The 21,442-nt window shown below is 42.0% G+C and overlaps 2 protein-coding genes across 4 annotated transcripts in view; one reads left to right on the plus strand and one right to left on the minus strand.

Annotated features, from left to right (window-relative positions):
- The window catches only part of naaladl2 (N-acetylated alpha-linked acidic dipeptidase like 2), a gene marked incomplete at both ends in the record, with an annotated part of 796,426 nt that overhangs the window by 96,959 nt on the left and 678,025 nt on the right, over positions 1 to 21,442 (minus strand). The window contains one exon of the mRNA XM_084012385.1: positions 21,169 to 21,262. Within this exon, the coding sequence (XP_083868511.1) occupies positions 21,169 to 21,262 (94 nt within the window). The remainder of the gene's footprint in view (positions 1 to 21,168; positions 21,263 to 21,442) is intronic.
- Positions 6,034 to 10,034, plus strand: LOC311014783 (uncharacterized protein). Of its 3 annotated transcripts, XM_084011593.1 has the most exons (6): positions 6,034 to 6,282; positions 6,386 to 6,479; positions 6,833 to 6,920; positions 8,069 to 8,303; positions 8,479 to 8,741; positions 9,428 to 10,034. In XM_084011593.1, the coding sequence occupies exons 3-6, from the start codon at positions 6,850 to 6,852 to the stop codon at positions 9,762 to 9,764; spliced, it is 906 nt and encodes a 301-aa protein (XP_083867719.1). In that variant the 5' UTR covers positions 6,034 to 6,282; positions 6,386 to 6,479; positions 6,833 to 6,849; the 3' UTR covers positions 9,765 to 10,034. The 3 variants fall into 3 exon arrangements, with proteins under 3 accessions (XP_083867719.1, XP_083867720.1, XP_083867721.1); XM_084011594.1 differs by lacking the exon at positions 6,833 to 6,920 and having other exon boundaries at positions 8,074 to 8,303; XM_084011595.1 differs by lacking the exons at positions 6,034 to 6,282; positions 6,386 to 6,479 and having other exon boundaries at positions 6,915 to 6,920; positions 8,055 to 8,303.

The raw sequence follows: 21,442 nt of genomic DNA on the forward strand, positions 1-21,442 counted from the left end.
TAGAGATGCTGCAGTTATAGATTTTTAAACTTATTATTTTAAAAATGATATTATTATTATTATTATTATTATTGTTTTAAAGCTCGTTCTCTTCCTACAATGGACTTGTTTTTTTTTTACAGAAAGTTTAACAGTGTTCGTACAATGTATGTAAGTGTTGCATAAACAGTGTTTCTTACTTCTGTGAAGTTGATACAGTAGGTTTTTGTACTGTATGTATGTATGTATGTATGTATGTATACATTTATATGTCTGTGTAATGTTTTATATTTTATGTGGACCCCAGGAAGATAAGAGACCACAGCTGTGGAAGCTAATGGGGATCTGAATAAATAAAAATAAATAAATAAAAAGCTCACAGACTATCTTAATGTTTTCGGTATACTTTCTGGTGTACAGTCTGGATTCCGTGCTGGGTATGGGTGTACAACAGCCACTTTAAAGGTGTTAAACGACATTACCGCCGCTCTAGACAACACTGTGCTGCTATATTCATCAACATTGCCAAAGCCTTTGACACCGTTGACCATTCCATCCTCATCAGCAGGCTGAGCAGTATTTGGGGTCACAGATCACTCACTGGCTTGTATTTCTCTCTCTCTCTCTCTCACCGGGTGCAACGCCTAAGGTTTAATAATTTACTCACTCACTCACTCTTAGTCACCAAGGGTGTCCCTCAAGGCTCTACAATTGGCCCATCACTGTTTTCCATCTACATCAATAACATCCCCCTAGCTGCTGGCAATTCACTCATTGACCTTTAGGCCGACGACACAATCCTATACGCCTCTGGTCCATCTCCCTCCTCTGTCCAATCCACCCTTTAGGATGGCTTTCTCCAGGTACAGCATGCCTTCTCACAACTGAAACCGTCACTCAACACATCCAAGAGAAAAGCCATGTGGTTTCATCGGAAAGGTGCTCCCTCTCCGTCTTCATTAAACATCTCCACCTGTGAGGGAACAATCCTGGAGCACATCTCCACCTACAAATACACCTGCACTTCTTCTTCTAATTTCACTCTTATCAAAATGACCATTCTCCCCACACTTCAGTGACATTATCTATAGAACTGCATGTAAGGGCACTCTCGCCAAACTGGACACACTCTATCACTCTGCTATCCGTTTTGCCACAAATGCCCCCCTCAACACCCACCACTGCAGTCTTTACTCTCTGGTAAATTGGCCATCACTTCACACTCGTCGTCATATTCACTGGCTCACTCTCAACGGACATCCCCCTACCTGTCCCGCCTGCTGCATCGACTCCCTATCACATATGCAGTGATGGGAATAACGGCGTTATAAATAACGGTGTTAGTAACGCCGTTACTTTTTTCAGTAACGAGTAATGTAATTGATTACTCATCTCATTATTATAACGCCGTTATCGTTACTGCCAAAAAATGTGTCGCGTTACTTCATTGAAAGCAGATGTTTTACATCGGACCTCTGAGCCGACCGAGTGACAGAGAAATATCTTGTTCCTCCTTGTCCTCCTTGGTGCGGGCGGGAGCACGAGACACCGCAAAAGTGATGACGATTGGCTGGGGTTGACGGTTGAGTAAGCCAATCAGAGGGGAAGTTGGGCGGGTGCTTAGTCTGCATACACTGTGCGCAGCAAAGTTGACGAGCAGTACGAGCGGAGCGACTCGGCGATTAGCCGGCGACTAGATCAGACACACACAAGATGTTCATGTGAATCAGCTACAAACAGGAATGGCGAGCCCAAGTAGTCCAAAAGCAGCTTTCTTAAAATGGAAATATGGGCATTATTTTTCCCTGCAAGAAATTAAGGGAGCGAGTGTAAGCGTGAAATGCACATTATGCCCTGGAGTCAAGTACCTATCCACGTCGGTGTCGAGTAATTCCAATTTAATGAAGCATCTTTCAACTGTACATACATGCACGAAATTAGTGGTCAAGATTCCCGAAGGAGAAAGAGAAGGAGACAGCGGAACAACAGCCAAGCAACAAAAGCTTGATTTTACGGCCCAGGCACACAGTAAACCTTTGACACAGACCGAGCTAAACACACTGGTAGCCAGGTATGTTGTGGAGGACATGCTGCCATTATCGACGGTCGAGTCTGAGTCATTCAAAGCATTAGTTGCGAAAATACCGGTGAGGGGAGGGGTAAACTTGCCATGTAGGAAAACGTTCTTGAATTATATTGATGCCCAATATGCCGAAATGAATGTCAAGCTCAAACAAACATTTGGGAGATTGGAATATCTGTCCACCACAGCAGATGTCTGGACTGCATGCAATAAGAACTATTTAGGCGTAACGGCACATTGGTTAAATCCTCAGAACATGGAGCGATGTAAGGCAGCACTGGCATGTAGGAGGTTCAAGGGACGCCATACACACGAAAATATAGCAACGGAGCTTGACCAAATCCACTCCTCCTATGGCATCACCCACAAAATAACAACGACAGTAACAGACAACGGCTCAAACTTTGTAAAGGCCTTTAAAAGATACCAGCCAGTCGACCAGGAGGATGAGGGCGAGGATGAGGATGAGAATGAGAATGAGGTGACGTTTACAGATGTCAATGAGGCCTTGCAAACCACTGTGGATGATGATGATGATGCGATCACTTTGCCTCCACACATGAGATGTGCATCACATACCCTGAACCTTGTGTCATGCACTGATATAGACAAGTGGTTGTTGTCAACACCAGCAACAAAAACACTGTACAGAAACGCAACCGCAAAATGCACAGGGCTATGGAATAAGGCCAGTTGTTCAACTGTGGCCGCCAAAACTGTGCATGACATTATTGCAAAGAAGCTTTTAGTCCCATGCACCACCAGATGGAATTCATTTTATGATGCTCTTGCTCGTATTTGTGGGATTCCTATGGTTGAGCTGAACACCATCGCGTCCAAGTTCGGATTGACAGCCGTCACAGAACGTGAACACCAGTTCATTCGGGAGTACTGTACGGTCATGAAGCCACTTACAGTGGCCTTAGACATTCTTCAAGGAGAAGATCATTGTTACCATGGCACACTCCTACCCACCCTGGAGATGTTGATTTTCAAGACCCTGCAACTGAAGAGCGGCCTGCACATCCTAATCGACCTTCCAGAGGCTATTGTCACAGTAAGTAACTTTCCTTTATTCTTCAACAAATTACACAAATATTTAATTAGCCTATATTACTCTCTATTATATCCTGACCTTAACAGTTATGATGGGCCTATACTGTATGATATGTATGTATGATGTATGTATGTATGAAATGATATAGTTAGGCTATATGATATATCATGTCTACAGATGATGGACCTTCAAAGCCTTGGTGTAAAGAAATAGAATGTATCTGCCTCTATATAAATATGCTCATATAATAATCTACAATGCATTCTCTCTGTCTTTGCCTCTCTCTCTCTCTCTCTCTCTCTCTCTCTAGGGTAAGACACAGATAATATAATATGGACTTTGCTTCCTTATGTTTCATTTCAGGCAATCAATACAAGATTTGCAGAGGTGCTGGAAAGCGAGGATGCTGTCTTGGCTGCTGTGACTCTGCCCAAGTTCAAGCTACGCTGGCTGCGAACGCAGGACAGGAAAGACAAGGCCAAGGCAAGTCTGCTAGCAGAGTGTCGGAAACTTGCCCTGCACCAAGAAGACCAGCAAGCAGGTTGACACCTCTTCTACTGCTGAAAGTCAAGTCGCAGATTATTTCAAATCGGGAGAACAAGGGATAGATTCTCTTAATGGATTTGCACTGATTAAAAACATTTCACTGGGGCGGTCGGTGGCGCAGTGGATAAGGCAGCCGCCCCATGTACGGAGGCTCAGCCTCGGCGCGGAGATCAGTGGTTCGACTCCCGGCCTGGCAATCTCTTTCGCGCATGTCTTCCCCCTCTATCTCCCCTTTCCACACTGTCTCTCTCTGCATTAAAAAACAATTAAAAAAAAGGCTTGCATGGCACTCCAGCCATAAAAAAGAATCTTTAAAAAAAAAAAAAAAAAAAAAAAACATTTCACTCCAGCATAATGCAGCCACTCCATCCAGTGCCCCAGTGGAGAGACTTTTTAGCCTGGGGAAGCTAGTCTTGACTCCACTGAGGAACAGGTTCTCTAACCAGAGGTTTGAGAAGCTTTTGGTTTTAAGATACAAACCACTGGTTCAGTGGCAAGAATGGATGGATGGATGGATGGATGGATAAGTAGATAGGTTGGCTTGGATGGATGGGGAGAATGGAATGAAGGTTGGATGACTTGGTTGGATGGATGGATTGATTGATGAATGGATAGAAGAGTGAATGAAAGCATGGATGGATAGATGAATGATTGAATATTCAGGAGCTAAAGTTGGATACAGTATGTCTGAAGTTGTGCTGCATCTTATTAGAATTGCAGTAATATATTTTTGGTACATTGCTTAGAGAGCATCATTTAATTTAGATATATTTGTTGCCTGGCTGCGGCCTACTTAGGTGAGATTGTCAATGGCCAGAGAAATAGAGATTTCTTTTTGTACTTTTTTAAAATTATTTTTAATGTATTACGTGTTCATATTTGGATGTTTTTCTATACATTGCACTTTTCAGTAATATTGAAAGCACTTCATATTGTTACACTGTTGACTGTTGTATTTCTTCGAGGAAGAAATCACTTACATTACGTAAAAACATACATACAGTATGTCTACTGTTTATTTTATATATTTACCACAAAGAGTAAATATATTTATTATTTATTTATTTTTTGTACATTGCTTAACAAGCATAATTTAATTTTGCTTAGTTGTGTGACCTGTTGATGAGGTGCAATAAATATCAAAAGTTCCAAAAGATATATTGTGTTATTTTTATTAATCCACTCTATAAGCATAGTAATTATATATATCTACAATAGTCCATCACATTTTATTGTATGCCAGTCTCACATTCCCACAGCAATGTTATAATTGTTTCGATTTGTGCACTGTGGATTTCTGTTTGTAATGTATTGAGTATCCATTTCATTATAATACTCAGATTTATCATAAATAATTGAACACGCACAAGTATTTTAAGTTCCGTCAAAGAGGGATGGAGATGGGGTCCAAATATTTGACACATCAGTATTTAAAAATTATTTGAAAGTAACGCAATAGTTACTTTCCAAAGTAACTAGTTACTTTTAGAATTTGTAACTCAGTAACTACTTTAGTTACTTTCTGGGAGAAGTAACTAGTACTTTAACTAGTTACTTTTTTAGAGTAACTTGCCCAACACTGCACATATGTAACCCGGTTAAAAGCTTGAACTACTAAGGGATGCTTTTAGTATTATTTAATAATCAAAGCATATAACCAGTGTGAATAAAAAGGTTGGAATTCATGTAAAATGTTGTTATAACAATGTTAAAAGCACTTTAGAATTTGTTAGATGTTTATTGTTTTAGTTAAAAGAAGATGTATCTGAAAACTGTCTGAACCAGCAGTTATGGGGTTGATAGCGATTGGCCGGAGGGTCAGGTGGGGTGTGTTGAAGCACGGGAAGGGAGGGAAGCGAGGAGAACGCGGCCGGAGATAAGGGAGTGGCGTAGAGAGATTGTTGGCGTTAAGTTAGCTTTAAGTGCACAAACCAATGTGTAACTTGTACCTTGTGTCTTATGATTGTCTGCACGACAACTACTGAGAAGAGTGACCAGCTGCATATCGAGAAACGGAAGGAATTTCCACACGAACTTCTGAGACTGTTTACGTTTGTGTTAATGCTAACGATAGCGCTAACGATTAGCCAGCTGGAAGTATAGGACTGAGTTAGTTCATTACAAGTGAACGGACATTTTTCAGTTAGAGTTTGACTTCCTCAGTTGAACGGTTGGAGGGGTTTATCTGCTGTTTTCGACCGGAGGACAGACAAGAGGCCCATACAGAGCTTGGAGCAACCAGGATTTCGCCGTGAGTTTTTCTGGCTACGCGGGAAGAGAAACGAGAAGCTGACGAAGTCTATTTTGGAATGCGGATCTGCGGCTGAGTGCTACAGCTGTGAATGTTGGAAGAAAGACGGGAACAGTCGCTGTATCCGAAACCGCATACTATACTGCTAGTACGTACTGATTTGGCCAAAATGTAGTATGCAGTATGCAAACAAAAGCAAAATCTGCAGTATGCGAAAAGTTCCCGGATGTCGTACTGATTCGGAGAATATTTCCAGTATGCATCCGACCAGTCTACTCTGCCTACTGTTTCCCACAATGCAATGCGCTGGAGCCTGGATAAATCCAGTAATGGCGGAGCAAGAGAGCGGTCCAGGGGAATACAAATGTAAGTACATTTTCTCCTTCTTAATTTGGTGTACGCGAGTGATCAGAAAACAACTAAACACTAATGTAACGTTACGTATCGTGTTTTATTTCTTTTTAATTAGGGACAGAGCAGGACACGGAGCGGCTGATAGAGTGGCGCGCAGCCAACGACAGCCTTTTTAGCGGAAGGCGAAATGCCGCCCAAAAGGGTTTCGAGTAAGTTTGGTTGTTAATAGTTGAATAATTGAATAGTTAAGTATATAAAAGCTAAATAGTTTACATGTTACGGCGCGCATTTCTGTCACGGTGCCGCTGAGACGAGGGACAGTCAGTAGGGATATCGGTTCGTGGGCACTGATGTTGCTCGGGAGAGGGAGGGACAGAGGGAGACGTGGTAGCTCCTGCAATAAGTCAGTTAACCATCATAATTACTCCGAAGCCGTTTAATGAAGGCGATAGTCTTACATAATTCATCTTGTCGTGCTCCTCTATTAGTTTTTAGAATTATAATACCGGTACGTTGGATTAACTTGTTGTTGAAGTTAGTACGTTTATTTTATTTTCTTCAGAGAGTTTGTCAGAGTGAATGCCTTGGTGGGGAAGGTGGAGCCCACCAAGGCAAAACGAAAATGGGAGAACCTCAAACAAAAATATAAGGTAAGTTATCAAGCTGGCAAAGTGGCCTCCACACGTTCTGTTAGACCTTCTGCAATGCAATCACTTGTCAACATAGACACAAGACATGTTAAATTAGAAAATATAAAAGATAAATGAGGTTGTATAAATGTTTAAGATGCTTCAAGTGTGTGTGTGTGTGTGTGTGTGTGTGTGTGTGTGTGTATTGTGTTGTGTAGGAGTTGAAAGCCCCCAAGACGGGAGTAAGCACAGAGGGAGGAGAGGCCACTGCCGCATCCTGGAGGTGGTTTAAATTGATGGATGAGTTTTTGGGCCGGAGGCCCAGCATTGTGCCTCCGGTCTCAATTGATTCATCCAGCCAGGATGTGGTAGTGGCCTCTCCTCCCTCTCCAAGGGAAGCCACCTCAGAGCCACCAGTGGCCAAGAGGAAGAGGGGGTCCGAGTGGCTTCAGCTCTTCTCTCAAGTTTCAGAGAAGGATGAGGAGAGGGAAAGAATATGTATGGAGAGGGAGGAAAGACGAGAAAGAGAAGCACTGGAGAGAGAAGACAAGAGGGAGAGAGAGCAGCTGGAGAGAGAGGAGAGGAAGGAGAGAGAGCGATTGGAGAAAGAAGAGAAGAGGGAGAGAGAATGGAGAGAGTGGACTGAGCACAGAGAGAAAGAAAATGCAGAAAGGGAGGAGAGAAGGGAGAAGTCATTTATGCTGATGTTGGAGAAAGTTTTTAAAAAATAAATTGCATTTGTCTGGTTATATTTGTTTCTAGTGTCACTGGTGTTCAAATTATGTCATCCCAGAAAACATATTCATATAACATTTATGCAAGATGTCATATAACAGTATGACATCTTGCATAAATGTTATTGTATGTTATATTTTGTATCACAATGAAGGTGGATGAGGCACATTGTTTAAAAAAAAAGATTTTGGGAGAACACGCATGACATTAATTGCCTAGTTGCTAATACTGTTTTGAGAATGGTTACTATTAACCCTCAGGTACATTTCCAAAAATTCCTTAACTAAAAACATCCTGGCGAGGCAGTGCCATTCTATTTGTATAGTAGATTTTATTTTTACAGTTTGTCTTCACAGGGCTTATACTTATGTCAACTATATACAAAATAATATATACAAATAAATTCTTTATGACTAATAGTCATGCTCCTGCAGTGCAGGGACGACGGCTCCAGGAGCTGAGACCTCTGCTGCCAGTCTGTCTCTGACATTGTCCCCTGGCATTTGGTCTCCGGGCTGGTATGCCTGCTCCTCCTCGTCTCCATGGTCCACCCCTTCCTCCACATCTGGCTCCACCAAATCCCCGTTGTGGATGGAGAGGTTGTGGAGGAAGGCACAGGTGGACACCACCACCGGGACAAAGGTAGATTTAACCTACAGAAACAAAGAGGTGAGTTATGTAACTGCATAAAGTTATTAAACCAAAATCATTTTAATCCTAATTTATTAAAATGCTGTGTAAACTATTTTTTTTTACCTGTACTTCTGTATAATGTACTGCTCAGCTGTCAGCCATTACGTACTAGTTACATTTACACACATCTTATGCTCTCTTTTACCTCAAGAGCCTTCAGGAAGATGCTGCGCCACCGGGTTTTCATCATCCCAAATGCCCTCTCCACCACACATCTGGCCCTGGAGTGATGCCGGTTGTACCTGGCCTGCACAGGATTCTGCACCGGCTCCCTGTACAGGGTTATGAGGGAGATAGGTGTCGCCAGGCAGGGATAACCCCCATCTCCAAGGATGATCCAGCCCGGAGGAGGGTAGAGCTGCCGATGGTACATCAAGCTCCACCGCAGGACCAGTGCATCGTGGACTGCACCAGGTAGGCCTGTAAGTAGTGGTCCTGAAAAAAAAGAAAATGAGTACTTGATTGTAAACACTTCTGATACAGACCTTTTAAATCACAAATAAAAGCAATCGATATTCCTCAAAAAAATGTAAAAATCACATATCAATGTAATCCAGGTCAAAGTAATTAGGCCTATTATCATCCTGTTAAATATTGATTTACCATCCATACCAGTGAATGTGTTGAGGAAGAAACCCTTATGATCACAGACCGCCTGAAGCTGGATCGAGTGGAAAAGCTTCCTGTGTAAAAAGAAAAATAAAAAAAAATCACTAAATAGTTCACATTAACATTAGAGCTGCAACAATTAATCGATTAATTGAACAATAATCGATTATTAAATTAATCGTCAACTATTTTGATACTCAAAGTGTCGGTTTGAGTAGAAAAAAGAAGTCCAAATTCTCTGATTCTAGCTTCTTACATGTGAATATTTCTGGTTTCTTTGTTCCTTTATGACAATAAACTGAGTATCTCTTTGGTTTGTGGACATTTTATAACATTTTATTGACCAAACAACTAATCGATTCATTATTTAAATAATCTTCAGATTAATCAATAATGAAAATAATCGTTAGTTGCAGCCCTAATTAAGATGGGATTAAATAGAACTTTGTATGCAGCATACCTGTTCAGGTAATCATCCTTGTTTGCTGCAGGTGGCTTTATCCTGACGTGCGTCCCGTCGATGCAGCCAACAACATGGCAAAAGGCACGGGAGCCAGCAAGGTGGGCAAAGCCTTCCCCAATGCCCTCCAGCTCATCTGCAGCAGGAAAATACACCACCCTGGCATAGATGGCCATGATGCTGTCTGCCACCCGATGCACAATATCGTGGACTGTGCTGGTGGGGATATCGAAGGCCTCCGATACCACCCGATACGAGGTGGCACTGGCCAGCCAGTAGAGGAAGACTGCAACCTCCAGGGCGTCTCCCAATCCATGGTCCTTGCCACACCCCAAAGCCTGGACCAAGGCATTTACTGTCCGCCTTGAAAGGCGGAAGTCTCGCCTTAAGTCCCCCTCTCCCAAGAAGAGGCGGACCACAGGAGTGTGGGCATTTAATTGTAAATATTGCCCTCGAGGCGCAGCCTGTGGGAGCAGGGGCAAATGTTTTTTCTTTGTTGTATCACTTCACATGACTGTTCAAGTTCTCTTATTTTAAGTTAACTGTTTCAAGAAGGCCTTATAAATTGTTTCTTAATAAACGTGTTTATCTCTGAATATTATTTATTGACTTATCTGGCACAACTGTATGCCCAGGTTAAGAACTACAACTGCCCCTAACTGACACTTATAAATGTTTGGTTTCCTTACATTGGCTTCATATTCATATTCACATATGATTGAAAGAAGATTCATCCTGGTCCTCTCCCTCCTCCGTCTTCTTTGTGCCACATTGTGGCCTCTTACGACTGATAAATACGACATTTACAGTATCTATTTTGCTGTTTTTGCTGTTCTCCTTTGTCTCCCTCAGTTTTTTCCCGCCTCTGCTCACCTTTTATACTGTCCATAAGCCTCATGACGTCGTCACGTACTCCGGAGCAGTACGGCGTTTATATTTGTTTACATAAGTACAGTGCATAGGCTACTTGATTATTGTGACGAAAAGCTATATAGGTACAATAGAAATCCAGGCTGTTGTACATATGAAATGAAAAAAAGTACTCTGTTAATTCAAACTTTTTATTAATATTTGGTGATTTCTGTACATGCAGAGCTCCCGAGACAGCGCTATACTGTATACTGTCCACTACAAACAGCGGTTAAGATAACTGGCTTGCTGTCTCCAACGGGACGACGACGCATGTTGGCCGGCGGAACACCTCTGGAGACGGGCAGCTGCCTCTGAGACTACCCGCTCCTTCCGGAGCTTCACTTCTCCGAAAACATCGAGGCAAATTACTAAACAGCCGTAATTTGGGTAAACTAACCGCACATTGGGGATCTAAACGGTTACTTTCTCGCATGAAAAAATATTAAAATTTAATAAAGTGACATAATAACAGCGCTACAGCGGGAAATAAAACAGCTTTGCGCCTGTTTTACAACTACCGCTGCCGGTCGCCACGAAATGCATTCTGGGAAACTTGCATACTGCATACTGCATACTGCGGTGTGAACGGCGTCGGTCTGCTGAAGTAGCATACTGAATCCCACATGCAGTACGCAGTATACAGTATATACTAACGCAGTATGTAGTAGGCAGTACGGTAGTATGTGGTTTCAAATACAGCCAGTGACTCAGGTATCATCCAAGTTGTTTTTGCTCGCTGACGAGTGAAGCAGCCATTAAGTTTTTGGCCACAACGACCAAGAGCACAGCATCAGGCCTGCTACAGTATTTTGGTTTGATAACAATTTTAGTTGCCGGCTTTAGATGTACATTAAGGTGTGTGTGGGCCCACAAATTGTGTTTAAGTGCATTTAAAGTGGTTTAAATTGTTGTCTGTGCATTTATATAAGGCACAGTCTTTACAGTGTTTTCCTTAAAAGAGAGGAATAATTCATTTACAGTGTCTTCCAAAAAAAAGGGATATTTTATTTGGAAGGTTCAAGAAAAGGACAGACATACTTTTATTTAATTTTATTATTTCATTAGAAATGGTGATTGTTTTCTAAAGTAAATAATTGAGACTTATTTTTCTAAAACCTTGTGTGTGTTACTCTATTACCTACCTGGAAAGAAATTATCATTTCATGTTGAGAGAGACACATTTGGTTAAAAATCTCTATTGAACTATAACTTAAGAATGGTGTATTCATAGGTAGGTTGAAAACATTTCAAGTGTGTACGTTAAACAGAAATCCAAGATAATATTTAAAACTGAGGTAATCAGGGTTAGCGATATTTGATAATATATATAAATTAAAAATATAATATTGGATAACTTAAAAGAACCCAAAAGCCCTGCCCTCATCAATATGACTACCGAGGGGAGCGCTACACATATAACACCCGGTCCTCTCTCCACATCCTGCTTACAACACCTAAAACCAGATCCATACTCGGTCTTGCATCATTCTAGTCAGCTGCTGCCGTTGACTGGAATGTACTACAAAAACACCTCAAACTGGTCAAATTAATTTCCATCCTGAGCATCAAAGAGGCCATCTCACACCTTCTCACACATTCCTGCAACTGCTTCCACTCCATCTAACCATCCACTCAGTCTCCTGTCTCATCTGTATGCCCATACCCACTGATATTGGCTAATTTTTTTGTGATTTTTATGATGTTCTAAATAATCCTGGTTATTAACTCTGTATTATGAGTGAATCTTTTTATCTTGCTATAAGTTTATCCTTGCTATCCTGCCTTGTCTAACCTGTTATTTGTTTGTGACTGTTGTATGGCTGAGTAGCTGTATATTAACCCTGCATGTCCCTGTTGCTGCCTTGCTGTATGTCTCTATAGCCGTGTTTGTGTGCTGTTGCCCTTCTAACCTATCCTTTTTCATTGCCCCTTTCCCCTTCCCCCCCAAGAAGCTTGTGCTTTTTGTCAGGCCACCACTGTCAATAAGAACTTTTTCTTAATGATCTACCTGGTTAAATAAAGGTAAAATGAAATATTAAAAAACAGCGTCCTGTCCAGGGTGTACCCTGCCTTCGCCCAATGACAGCTGGGATCGGCTCCAGCCCCCCCACGACCCTGAATACAGGTTAAGCGGTAGACAATGGATGGATGGATGGATGGATAAAAAAACAGATGCAGCGTTACTCTGGTCCTTTTCACAACTTGTTGCAGCGAAAGCTGCAGAGGACAGTGATGATTAATAAATAAAAAAAGAAAAAAAAAAAGGGCTCCCACACCATCCCAACAAATAGTAGCTACACTGGACTTTTTTTTTTTTTTTCTCTGTCGATTGGACCCCCTTCAGACACTGTTACATGATGAGACTGCTGTTCACTCGTGATGAACAAATATGGACACGTGTGCAGACACACACGTAATCTGTATGCACTGGACTTCAGCTCTCTGTACCACCTACTGCTGTAACATCGTATGTCAAATGTCACAAGTGAAAGAAAATGTTATGTCAAGCGAAAAATGCAATAGACAAGAAAAGACTATGATGTTGATTTTATTTTATTTATTTTTTTACTTTCTATATTTTATTTTTATTTTTTTAATTTTATTATTTTTTCTTTCTTTTCCCCCCTGTGGGTAATGGGGTTGGGACTAGATAAGCCTCGGCTTCTCCCGCTTTCCCTTTCGGCCATGTGTATTCATTTTTACTGTGTGAGCAAGATGTGTGATGATGACTTAACAAGCATGCCCGAAATAAACAAATAAATAAATAAATATTACACAATTCACAAATCACAAAGTGATTGTTTTCACCCCATTTGCTCTGCTGAACATTGTTCAGAGCTGATGAGCTAACAAGCTAAACAGACTTCAGGAGACCCTATGTGACTGTCGAATATTCATGTTGTTGATTGAGCAACTTTCACAATGTTGAATTTGTTCTTCACTGAACTGAAAACATCTGACTCAGGCATAGGACTGTTTGTGTATGAACTGTAAGGTTTAAAAGGGGGGGTGACGCTACATGATTTTAGCACATAAGCTGCCTAAGAAGTAGAGCATGACATTTTTCGGGAATTCCCGCGGGTCACGTGATTCCCGCGGGATGGGAGTCAAAGTTTTATCAATCCCGTGATTGGGACGGGATGGGAATAAAAATCAACAGGAGCGGGTAGGAGCGGGAACGCCATTAATAGATGATGATTTTCAGCCGTGTTAAACAACCAAAAGGTCAGACACATCCATTTTTGTAGTCATCTTTCAGTGAGCCAAAACAATTTTGACTTGCTAAAGCAAGTCAAAATAGTTTTGGCCACTACCGGAAGTTAAATGCGCGGAGGGAAGTAGAGGCGATGAAGCCGGGAAGCGAGAGCTACAGACTAAAGTCCGACACAATGATCCGTCGGAGAGATTAACTGACTTTATTGGGAAGTCGCAAATATTGCATAGATTCATGCGAGTTGAATGTGATGAAAAAACAAACAAAAAAACGGAGTTGGATGGGAGTGGGAGTAATTTTGAGTTGGAGCGGGATGGGAGCGGGAGTCATTCTACAGGAGTGGGACGGGATGGGATTTTTTTTTTTTACTCCGGCCCGGGATTGGGATGGGATGGGATTTTTTCTCTGGGAGTGGGATGGGACGGGAGTGAAAATCCACTCCCGTGTCATGCTCTAATAAGAAGCTATACACTATCAGGTCAGAGTCATCATTACAATATAGGGAATAAACATAATGTATAGTAATAGCCTATTAACTCTAGATAGAAGTACAAGGAGGGACAACCTGAGGAATAACAGACAAAGCCTACAGGCACGTGTAATAATCAGTAATCTCTAATAACAATCAGTGTTGAGCAAGTTACTTCAAAAGCGTAATGCATTATTTATTACTTGTTACTGTCATTTCAAAGTAATTAGATACATTACAATATTACTGTCTTTGAATTGTAAGGCATTACACTACTTTTGCATTACTTTTCGCCAAAATAAAAGGAAATATGGATTTTTTTTTTAACTTGTGTTCAATGCAGCTCATTACACAGCAGGATGTGATGTTTTTCGCTTCAAAATTACTCGTATCCCATTATTCGTTTTAAAAACGGAAAACAAGAAACGGAAAACAACTCGTTAACTGATATTAGATATTGTGTTCATGAATGGGATTCAGGGATGAAATAACAGTGCCATTTTTCATTCCAGATTTGCCGTACGTCTTTTTTAATGACCCGGAAGGCGCTGTGTTATGCCGCGAAATTACCTGAAAGCCTACCTGAGACATTTAGGGGAGCTCTAACACTGTTCATAAAAGCTCTGACAGCGTCTGACGCTCGCGTTTTGAAGTAAACCTACTGTTTTAAACTCGCACCAAAAGTTTTATGACGCGGACATAAAAGTGGTTAAAAACCAAACGGGGAGAATCGGAGCCTCCGCCTCTTCGCCGCTGCCCCTCAGCTGTTGATCCTCGGTTTGCCGGGTCGGCTGCGCTCTGACCGACCGGGAGCCGCTCCGTGAGTCGGTGTCCAGCTCATGGAGCCTGCTAACAACAGCGATTAATTAACATAGTGTAGAGTTACACGGACCGGCTTTCACACTTTTCCAAAAGTGGAGCGTATGCCCATCTCGCGATCGCGAATGTAGAGTCAATTGATTTCGGGTTTAAAATGCTTTGTAACGCGCGTTACTGAGATTTGTACCGAATAAAATATTACCCGTTTTTTTTTGTAATGCCTTACATTACCGCGTTACAGCAAAACGTAATGCATTACGTTTTGCTGTAACGTGGACACCTTACATATACAAATAATAAGAATAACAACAGATACACAACAGTAAACAGACCAAACATAAATACAAAGCAATAAAAAACAGCAGACTAATAAAGTATAACAACAAGTAAATACTAAAAAATTACACAAAGAAAGCCAATCTGAAGAGGTAGGTTTTTAGGCAGGATTTGAAAGCGGGGAAAGAGTCAGTGTCATGGATGGCTTGTGGGAGAAAATTCCAAAAATGGGAGGCTGTACGGCTGAAAGCTTTTGACCCCATGGAAGACTGTCGGTCAGGACGTGTCGTGAGGAGCATGGGGGAGGAAGAGCGGAGAGTAAAGGTAAGTGTGGAGAAGTAGAGGTGGTCAGAGAGGTAATAAAAAGTGCCATGTTGTGAAGAGCCTTAAAAGTGAGGGGGAGAATCATGAAGCCTATTTGATAGGGAGCCAGTGTAGTTGTTGCAGGACAGGGTTGATGTGTTTGATGGATTGGGTTCCGGTGATGATCCGGTCAGCTGAGTTCTGGACCACTTGAAGTATATGGAGGAGTTGAGTTGGAGACCATAGAGGAAATAGTTTCAATAATCGATATGGGAGGTGACGACGAGTGCATTAACAAGAATAGCCATGCTGTTAGGTGAGAGCGCCAGACAATCAATATTGCCTAGGTCAATATTGCCTAGGTGGAAATATGCACACCCAGACACTTAAATGGGGGGAGGGAGAAACAATGGAGTTATTAACTGTTAGTGAGAAGTTGTTACATTTGGCCAGAGTGAACTTGGTGCCAACAAGGAGAAATTTAGAAGAATTTAGAGAAATTCTGAGTGAACCAGGATTAGATTTCTAAGAGTCAGTCAGAGAGGGAAGATGGTGGGACAGCGGTGTTGGGCTTGGTGACAAGACAGGGCTGAGTGTCGTCAGCATAGCAGTGAAAATGAATACCCAATTTCATGAAGATGTGCCAGAGTGGAAGGAGATAGATGATTAAAAAAAGGAGAGGGCCTAGAACAGAAACTTGGGGGACACCGGTGGTAACTGGGGAAAGCTGTGATCTTATGTTTTTGAGTTGGACAAACTGGGAACAGCCAGAGAGATATGATGTGAAACAGGTAAGTTAAGTGCCAGAGGAACTGATGTAAACTAATCTGTCAAGGAGGATGTGATGAGAAATGGTATTAAATATTGTGCTGAGGCCAAGGAGGATGAGTTGAGATAAGAGTCCAGAGTCCGCAGCCAACAACAGATCATTAGTCATTTTGACCAGGGCTGTCTCAGTGCTGTGAAGGGGACGGAAATCGCACTGGAGTTCTTCAAACAGATTGTTGTCAGACAGGTGAGTGTGAATCTGAGCTACAACTGTTCTTTTAGAGTTTAAGAAACCAAGAAAAATAAAATAAAAACACAGAATGCAATATGATCATATGAGTCCATTATTAAAGTGCATTAATAAATAAAGTGCATAGTGTTCTGACAAATCAGACAGTCCATAGTCCATGAATAGTAGAGCGACACAATGAATGCAGTATGATCATCAAATCGGATGAAAAAAAAAAAAGCTGTTTCTGAGCCTCCTGGTGCGACTCCTAAGGCTCATGTAACGTCTCCCAGATGGGATGGGGATAATCTGCCCATTTAAAACTCAATCTAGACCTCAATACCACTGAACAATTGCTTTCTACTACAATGAATTATACTTCTAGTTGGAGCCACAGTACATGTGATGGAGAGCTCCTCTTCACCTCTTTGAATTTCTTATCGCATTGTGATTGATAAATTATTGATAGACATTGGTGTATGCATTTATATGATCACAAGCTTGAATCATTAATTCTGTACAGTGTGCCTTTTCTTATTGTAAATCCATAACAACGTGGTACAAGGAAACTCAAATATTATATTGAATATTCATTAAGCTCAACCTGACAACTCCTGGTCTTGTGGGGGTTTTTGGTGCAAAAAGCAACATAACATTTTGTTTATGTAGAGTAAAGACAACATGCAGGCTAATGTGTTGTGCATCGTTTAACCTAATTCAAAGGGCATCTTAAAGGGATAGTTCAGAATTTTGGACATAAGACCTATTTTCCAAGTGAGCCGGTGTGTTCGAGACGTTTGGAGACGTTTTTAAGAAATTTCATTCAGTTCTTCTAGTTGCCGAGTTCGCTTATGCTATAGCTAGCGCGAGTCAATGGTTCTTAGCTAGACAAGCATTAAAAACAGTCTTGCCCACTCCACAGTGCACCCGAGGCAAATCCATTAAAACACTAGACTGTCGATGTACATATGTGTGTTGATAGAATAATATTTGAAACAAAACTAACCTCGCATCGCATGAATCATCCATTTTTTGAGGAACTAGTTTCTCAGCAGCAGCGGAACTTTACTTTGCTCCGTCGGACTCAAAACTCTAAGATCCGCAGCCCGAAATACTGCCCGTAAATAGGCAATCGAACCGGCCTCGAAGTCGGCACTTATACCCCCAAGGCTGTCTGAAAAGCCTTCGGAGCTCACTCAAACACCGGGCAGCCCACGGCCATGCGAAGCCACAATTACGCACCGCGAACCTGGTCCGTCCGGAGAACCGTAATCCCTCGGACGCGTTGCGGGGATTCCCTCCGGTAAATAGACACATGAACACCGCCAAATATTCGGGGCCTCGTGCCCTCAGAGCTGTTTGAAAAGCACTTGGTCCTCACTCAAACACCGGGCAGCCCACGGCCACGCGAATCCACACATGCGGACTCTCCGTCGGATTAAAACTCTAAGACGCGCCACTCACAATCCAGCCGGTAAACACGTGGCTCAACACCGCCGAACTCTCGGCACTTGTGCCCCCAAGGCTGTCTGAAAAGCCCTTGGAGCTCACTCAAACACCGGGCAGCTCACTGCCGCGCGAAGCCACAATTATGCACCGCGAAGCCGGACCTCTGCTCCGTCCATAGACCCGTAAACCCTCGGACGCGTTGCAGGGAATCCCTCCGGTAAATAGACACAAAAACACCGCCAAACTCTCGGCCCTTATGCCCCCAGACCTGGGTGAAAAGTGCTTGGACCTCACTCAAACACCGGGCAGCCCACGGCCACGCGAAGCCACAATTACGCACCGCGAACCCAGACCTCTGCTCCGTCCGTAGACCCGTAAACCCTCGGACGCGTTGCGGGGGATTCCCTCTTGGCACCACCAGTCTCCGTTTGTTTGGTCCCGGTTCTCAGCTCCAGTGGGGGCTATCTCGGTCTCCACAGACGCTCGTTCACGTTCTGCCCTTTGAGCATCCCTCTCGCGCAATTCTTCCTCTGTATATTCAGGCTCGTACAGGTACGGTTGGGTTTGGGTGGAAAAAAACTCCTCATCAGAGTCTTCAAAAGTTTCAGTTTATTCTCCAAAAGTTTCCATTTCTGTGAGATTGAAGAAACTAGCACTGCAGGCTACTCTGCGTCTGTAGCAATGACAGCAGGTAAACAAACTATTATAGAACCGGTAACTTATAAGTGCTAGGTGATATCACTCCGCCGCTGCCATAGCCTAGTAGGAAGTATGACACGCTGCTGCTGCTGCTGCTGCTGCTGCTGCTGAGACATAAATCCTTAAAAATGCAAGGTTGGTTTTATTTCAAACATTCTATCAACACATATGTACATCTATAGTCTGCCGTTACAAAAGGATTTGCCTCGGGTGCACTGTGGAGTGGGCAAGACTGTTTTAAATGCCATGCTAGCTAAGAACGATTGACTTGCGCTAGCCATAGCATAAGCGAACTCGGCAACTAGAAGAACTGAATGAAATTTCTTGAAAACGTCTCCTTACGTCTCGAACACACCGGCTCACTTGGAAAATAGGTCTTATGTCCAAAATTCTGAACTATCCATTTAATAGTCAAGGATGGAGTCTTTGCATACTCTGAGACTGTGACTGAATAAGCTGATTTTGATTCTTAAGGCCTGAGAGGTTGTACAGCATGCTAACTGCTGAAGATTTGGCAATTGTAAATGTATACAGGAATTCAGACCTTGACTAAAGTGCTGCTTTCTTCTTACTATGCAAGTTGCCCTCCTTCAGTTATAAATATGTAAATCACTTGATGTGGCTCATACAAAGGGGACTACTTTCCTGAATATATTACAGAAGGATACAAGGATCATTTATTGTCATTGTGCAACACAGGGATGCACAACACAATGCAGTTGTCGCCCCTTTGCTACTCAATCATCAATATAAAAAATATCATAAAAAAATGACCAGTCCACCTCACCTCCCACCCACTCACGGACAGGAGACTGGTGTTCGAAAGGTGTGTTCAAGTCCTTAGTGTTTTACAGTCATTTTAGTGATATTTGTGATTTGTTTTCCTTAATCATGTTACATCATGCGTATACACTTATTTTAATCCCAACCCTGTTGTTTTCCTAGACTAGGCTATTTCATGGAAGTCTAAAATGTGTGTAATTTCCTAAAAATGTTTTACTATTTTTTCACCTTCCCATGAGAGCCAGTTTGTGTTTGCATAGCATATCATTTTGCTTTCTGTTTGTTGGAGAGGGTATTAGGGATTGATGTTCAGGCTGGCTGGCTGGACATTGGATATGATTTATGCCTCTGCATAAAAGTCCACCAGCACCCCCATACACACACATGCGCGCACACATACACATACTATATGAGTATTACAGTTGTTCTTTCTCCAATATTAAAGTCTAATACTGAGTCCATACTGGACGCAGAAGCACAACAATTTTCATTGAAGAGCTGCCCTTCCCTTTGGCGCCCATGTTAATCGATTGTGCTGTCACACAGGACACGCCGCAGAGCTCTGCAGCCAGCTCGCATCTTCAGCTATAACATCAGTGCCTGATCTACTTTCTTCACCTACAAACGATATAAATGATGTATTATTCATGAATATTATAAATGATCTCATTATGCATCCCACACTTTTTACTTTTTACCCATCTCTCCCTCCTCTCTTATCACAGTGTTATCAACAACTATATTAAATTATATTCATCATACAAATATTGATATTTTTGAGGTTTGTATCAGATTTAGAAATTCATGACAACACTAATACTGAAAATGTATGCTGATCGATAAAGGAGTGATGGTAATACAGCAAATACTTTGATTTCCTTATGTTTTGTGTTATTTTTGTGTTGTTGTCATTAAGTTTCACTTTCACCTTAGACACAGCTGCTTGCGTCCTGTTTGAGTTGATTTTCATGTTCACTTTAGAAACGTAGTCATTTAAAAGCCACAGCACCATGTTCTTTCGGGTCACACTAACGCGGAAGATCAGTGGTTTGATCCCCAGCTCCTACAGTCAGCATGATGAAGTGTCCTTGGGCAATACACTGAACCCCAAATTGCTCCTGAAGGCTGTGCCATTAGTGTGTGAATGTGCATTAAAATTAGATCCTACCAAACATACTACACTCTTTATATAGAGAAGATGTTACACTCAGCTGGTTCCATACCTGTCTTACAGTAAGAACATTTTCCTTTTTAAGATTGTGGATTCAAACCCTCTAACCTTTAACAACGGGGCGCTTTAGGCGTCTATTCTTGCTCCATTACCATTTATATTATACATAAGCAACATTATTCTTCATGAACAGTATCAGTATCATTGCTAAACAGTAGCAATGCCTAATTTTACCCAGAAGATACTATTTAACATGACCAGGGCTCCTCAACAAAACAGCTGTAACTATAGCCCCTTTTGCGCTGCCTTTTCGTTGCTGGAGTATCACTCCTTTTTTCTGCCCCGTCGTCATTGTAAATGCTACCAAGAGGGAAAGGGGTGACAGAATGTTACGCCTCTGAGGCCCCAACGGAGGTCGTCACAGAACGCAACAGAGGCGAGAAGAGGCCGCAAAAGATGGTGACATTGTGAATTACTTAAGCAACTAAACCCTGTTTTTTGTTGTATCATAATGCAATATCTAGATCTGAACTGCAAACTCCTCCCAAGCCAAGAGTATTAAAGTAATTGTTTTTTTACTAGTTTTCTCATTTGTGGTTGTTTGGCCAGATGTATATTTCATTAGTTTCTTATTGTCAGGTCGCTGTTGAAAAATGAGGTGTCAATCATATCAGTTTTACCTTTGAGTTTGTTTTGAACATCCAGGGCAATGTCCAGAGGGTAGAATGGCAGCACAGGATCATTGACCAGGCGGAGAATGGCTTCTGCCGTCATCTGTAGACAAATACAATAGAGATTGTGTTTTCCTCATTGATGCATTCATGTGTCATTGATTCAAATGGAAGCACAGAAAAAGTCTGATTAAGTTGTGGACGTGACCAGGAAGTATCCAGGAAACAGTAACACTACTCGGTCCATGATGAGTTTTAATATTTTTCCATAGTTGGACGACCA

The sequence above is a fragment of the Eutrigla gurnardus genome (assembly GCF_963514095.1).
Source record: "Eutrigla gurnardus genome assembly, chromosome: 6".
NCBI classification, from domain to species: Eukaryota; Metazoa; Chordata; class Actinopteri; order Perciformes; family Triglidae; genus Eutrigla; species Eutrigla gurnardus.

Excerpts from the sequence above, each read along its gene's own strand:
- LOC311014783 (XM_084011593.1), top strand. The coding sequence starts at position 6,850 with ATGCCTTGGTGGGGAAGGTGGAGCCCACCAAGGCAAAACGAAAATGGG. Across the intron at positions 8,304-8,478 it reads TAACCTACAGAAACAAAGAG|AGCCTTCAGGAAGATGCTGC; the intron begins GTGAGTTATGTA and ends TTTTACCTCAAG. Across the intron at positions 8,742-9,427 it reads TGCATCGTGGACTGCACCAG|GTGGCTTTATCCTGACGTGC; the intron begins GTAGGCCTGTAA and ends TGTTTGCTGCAG.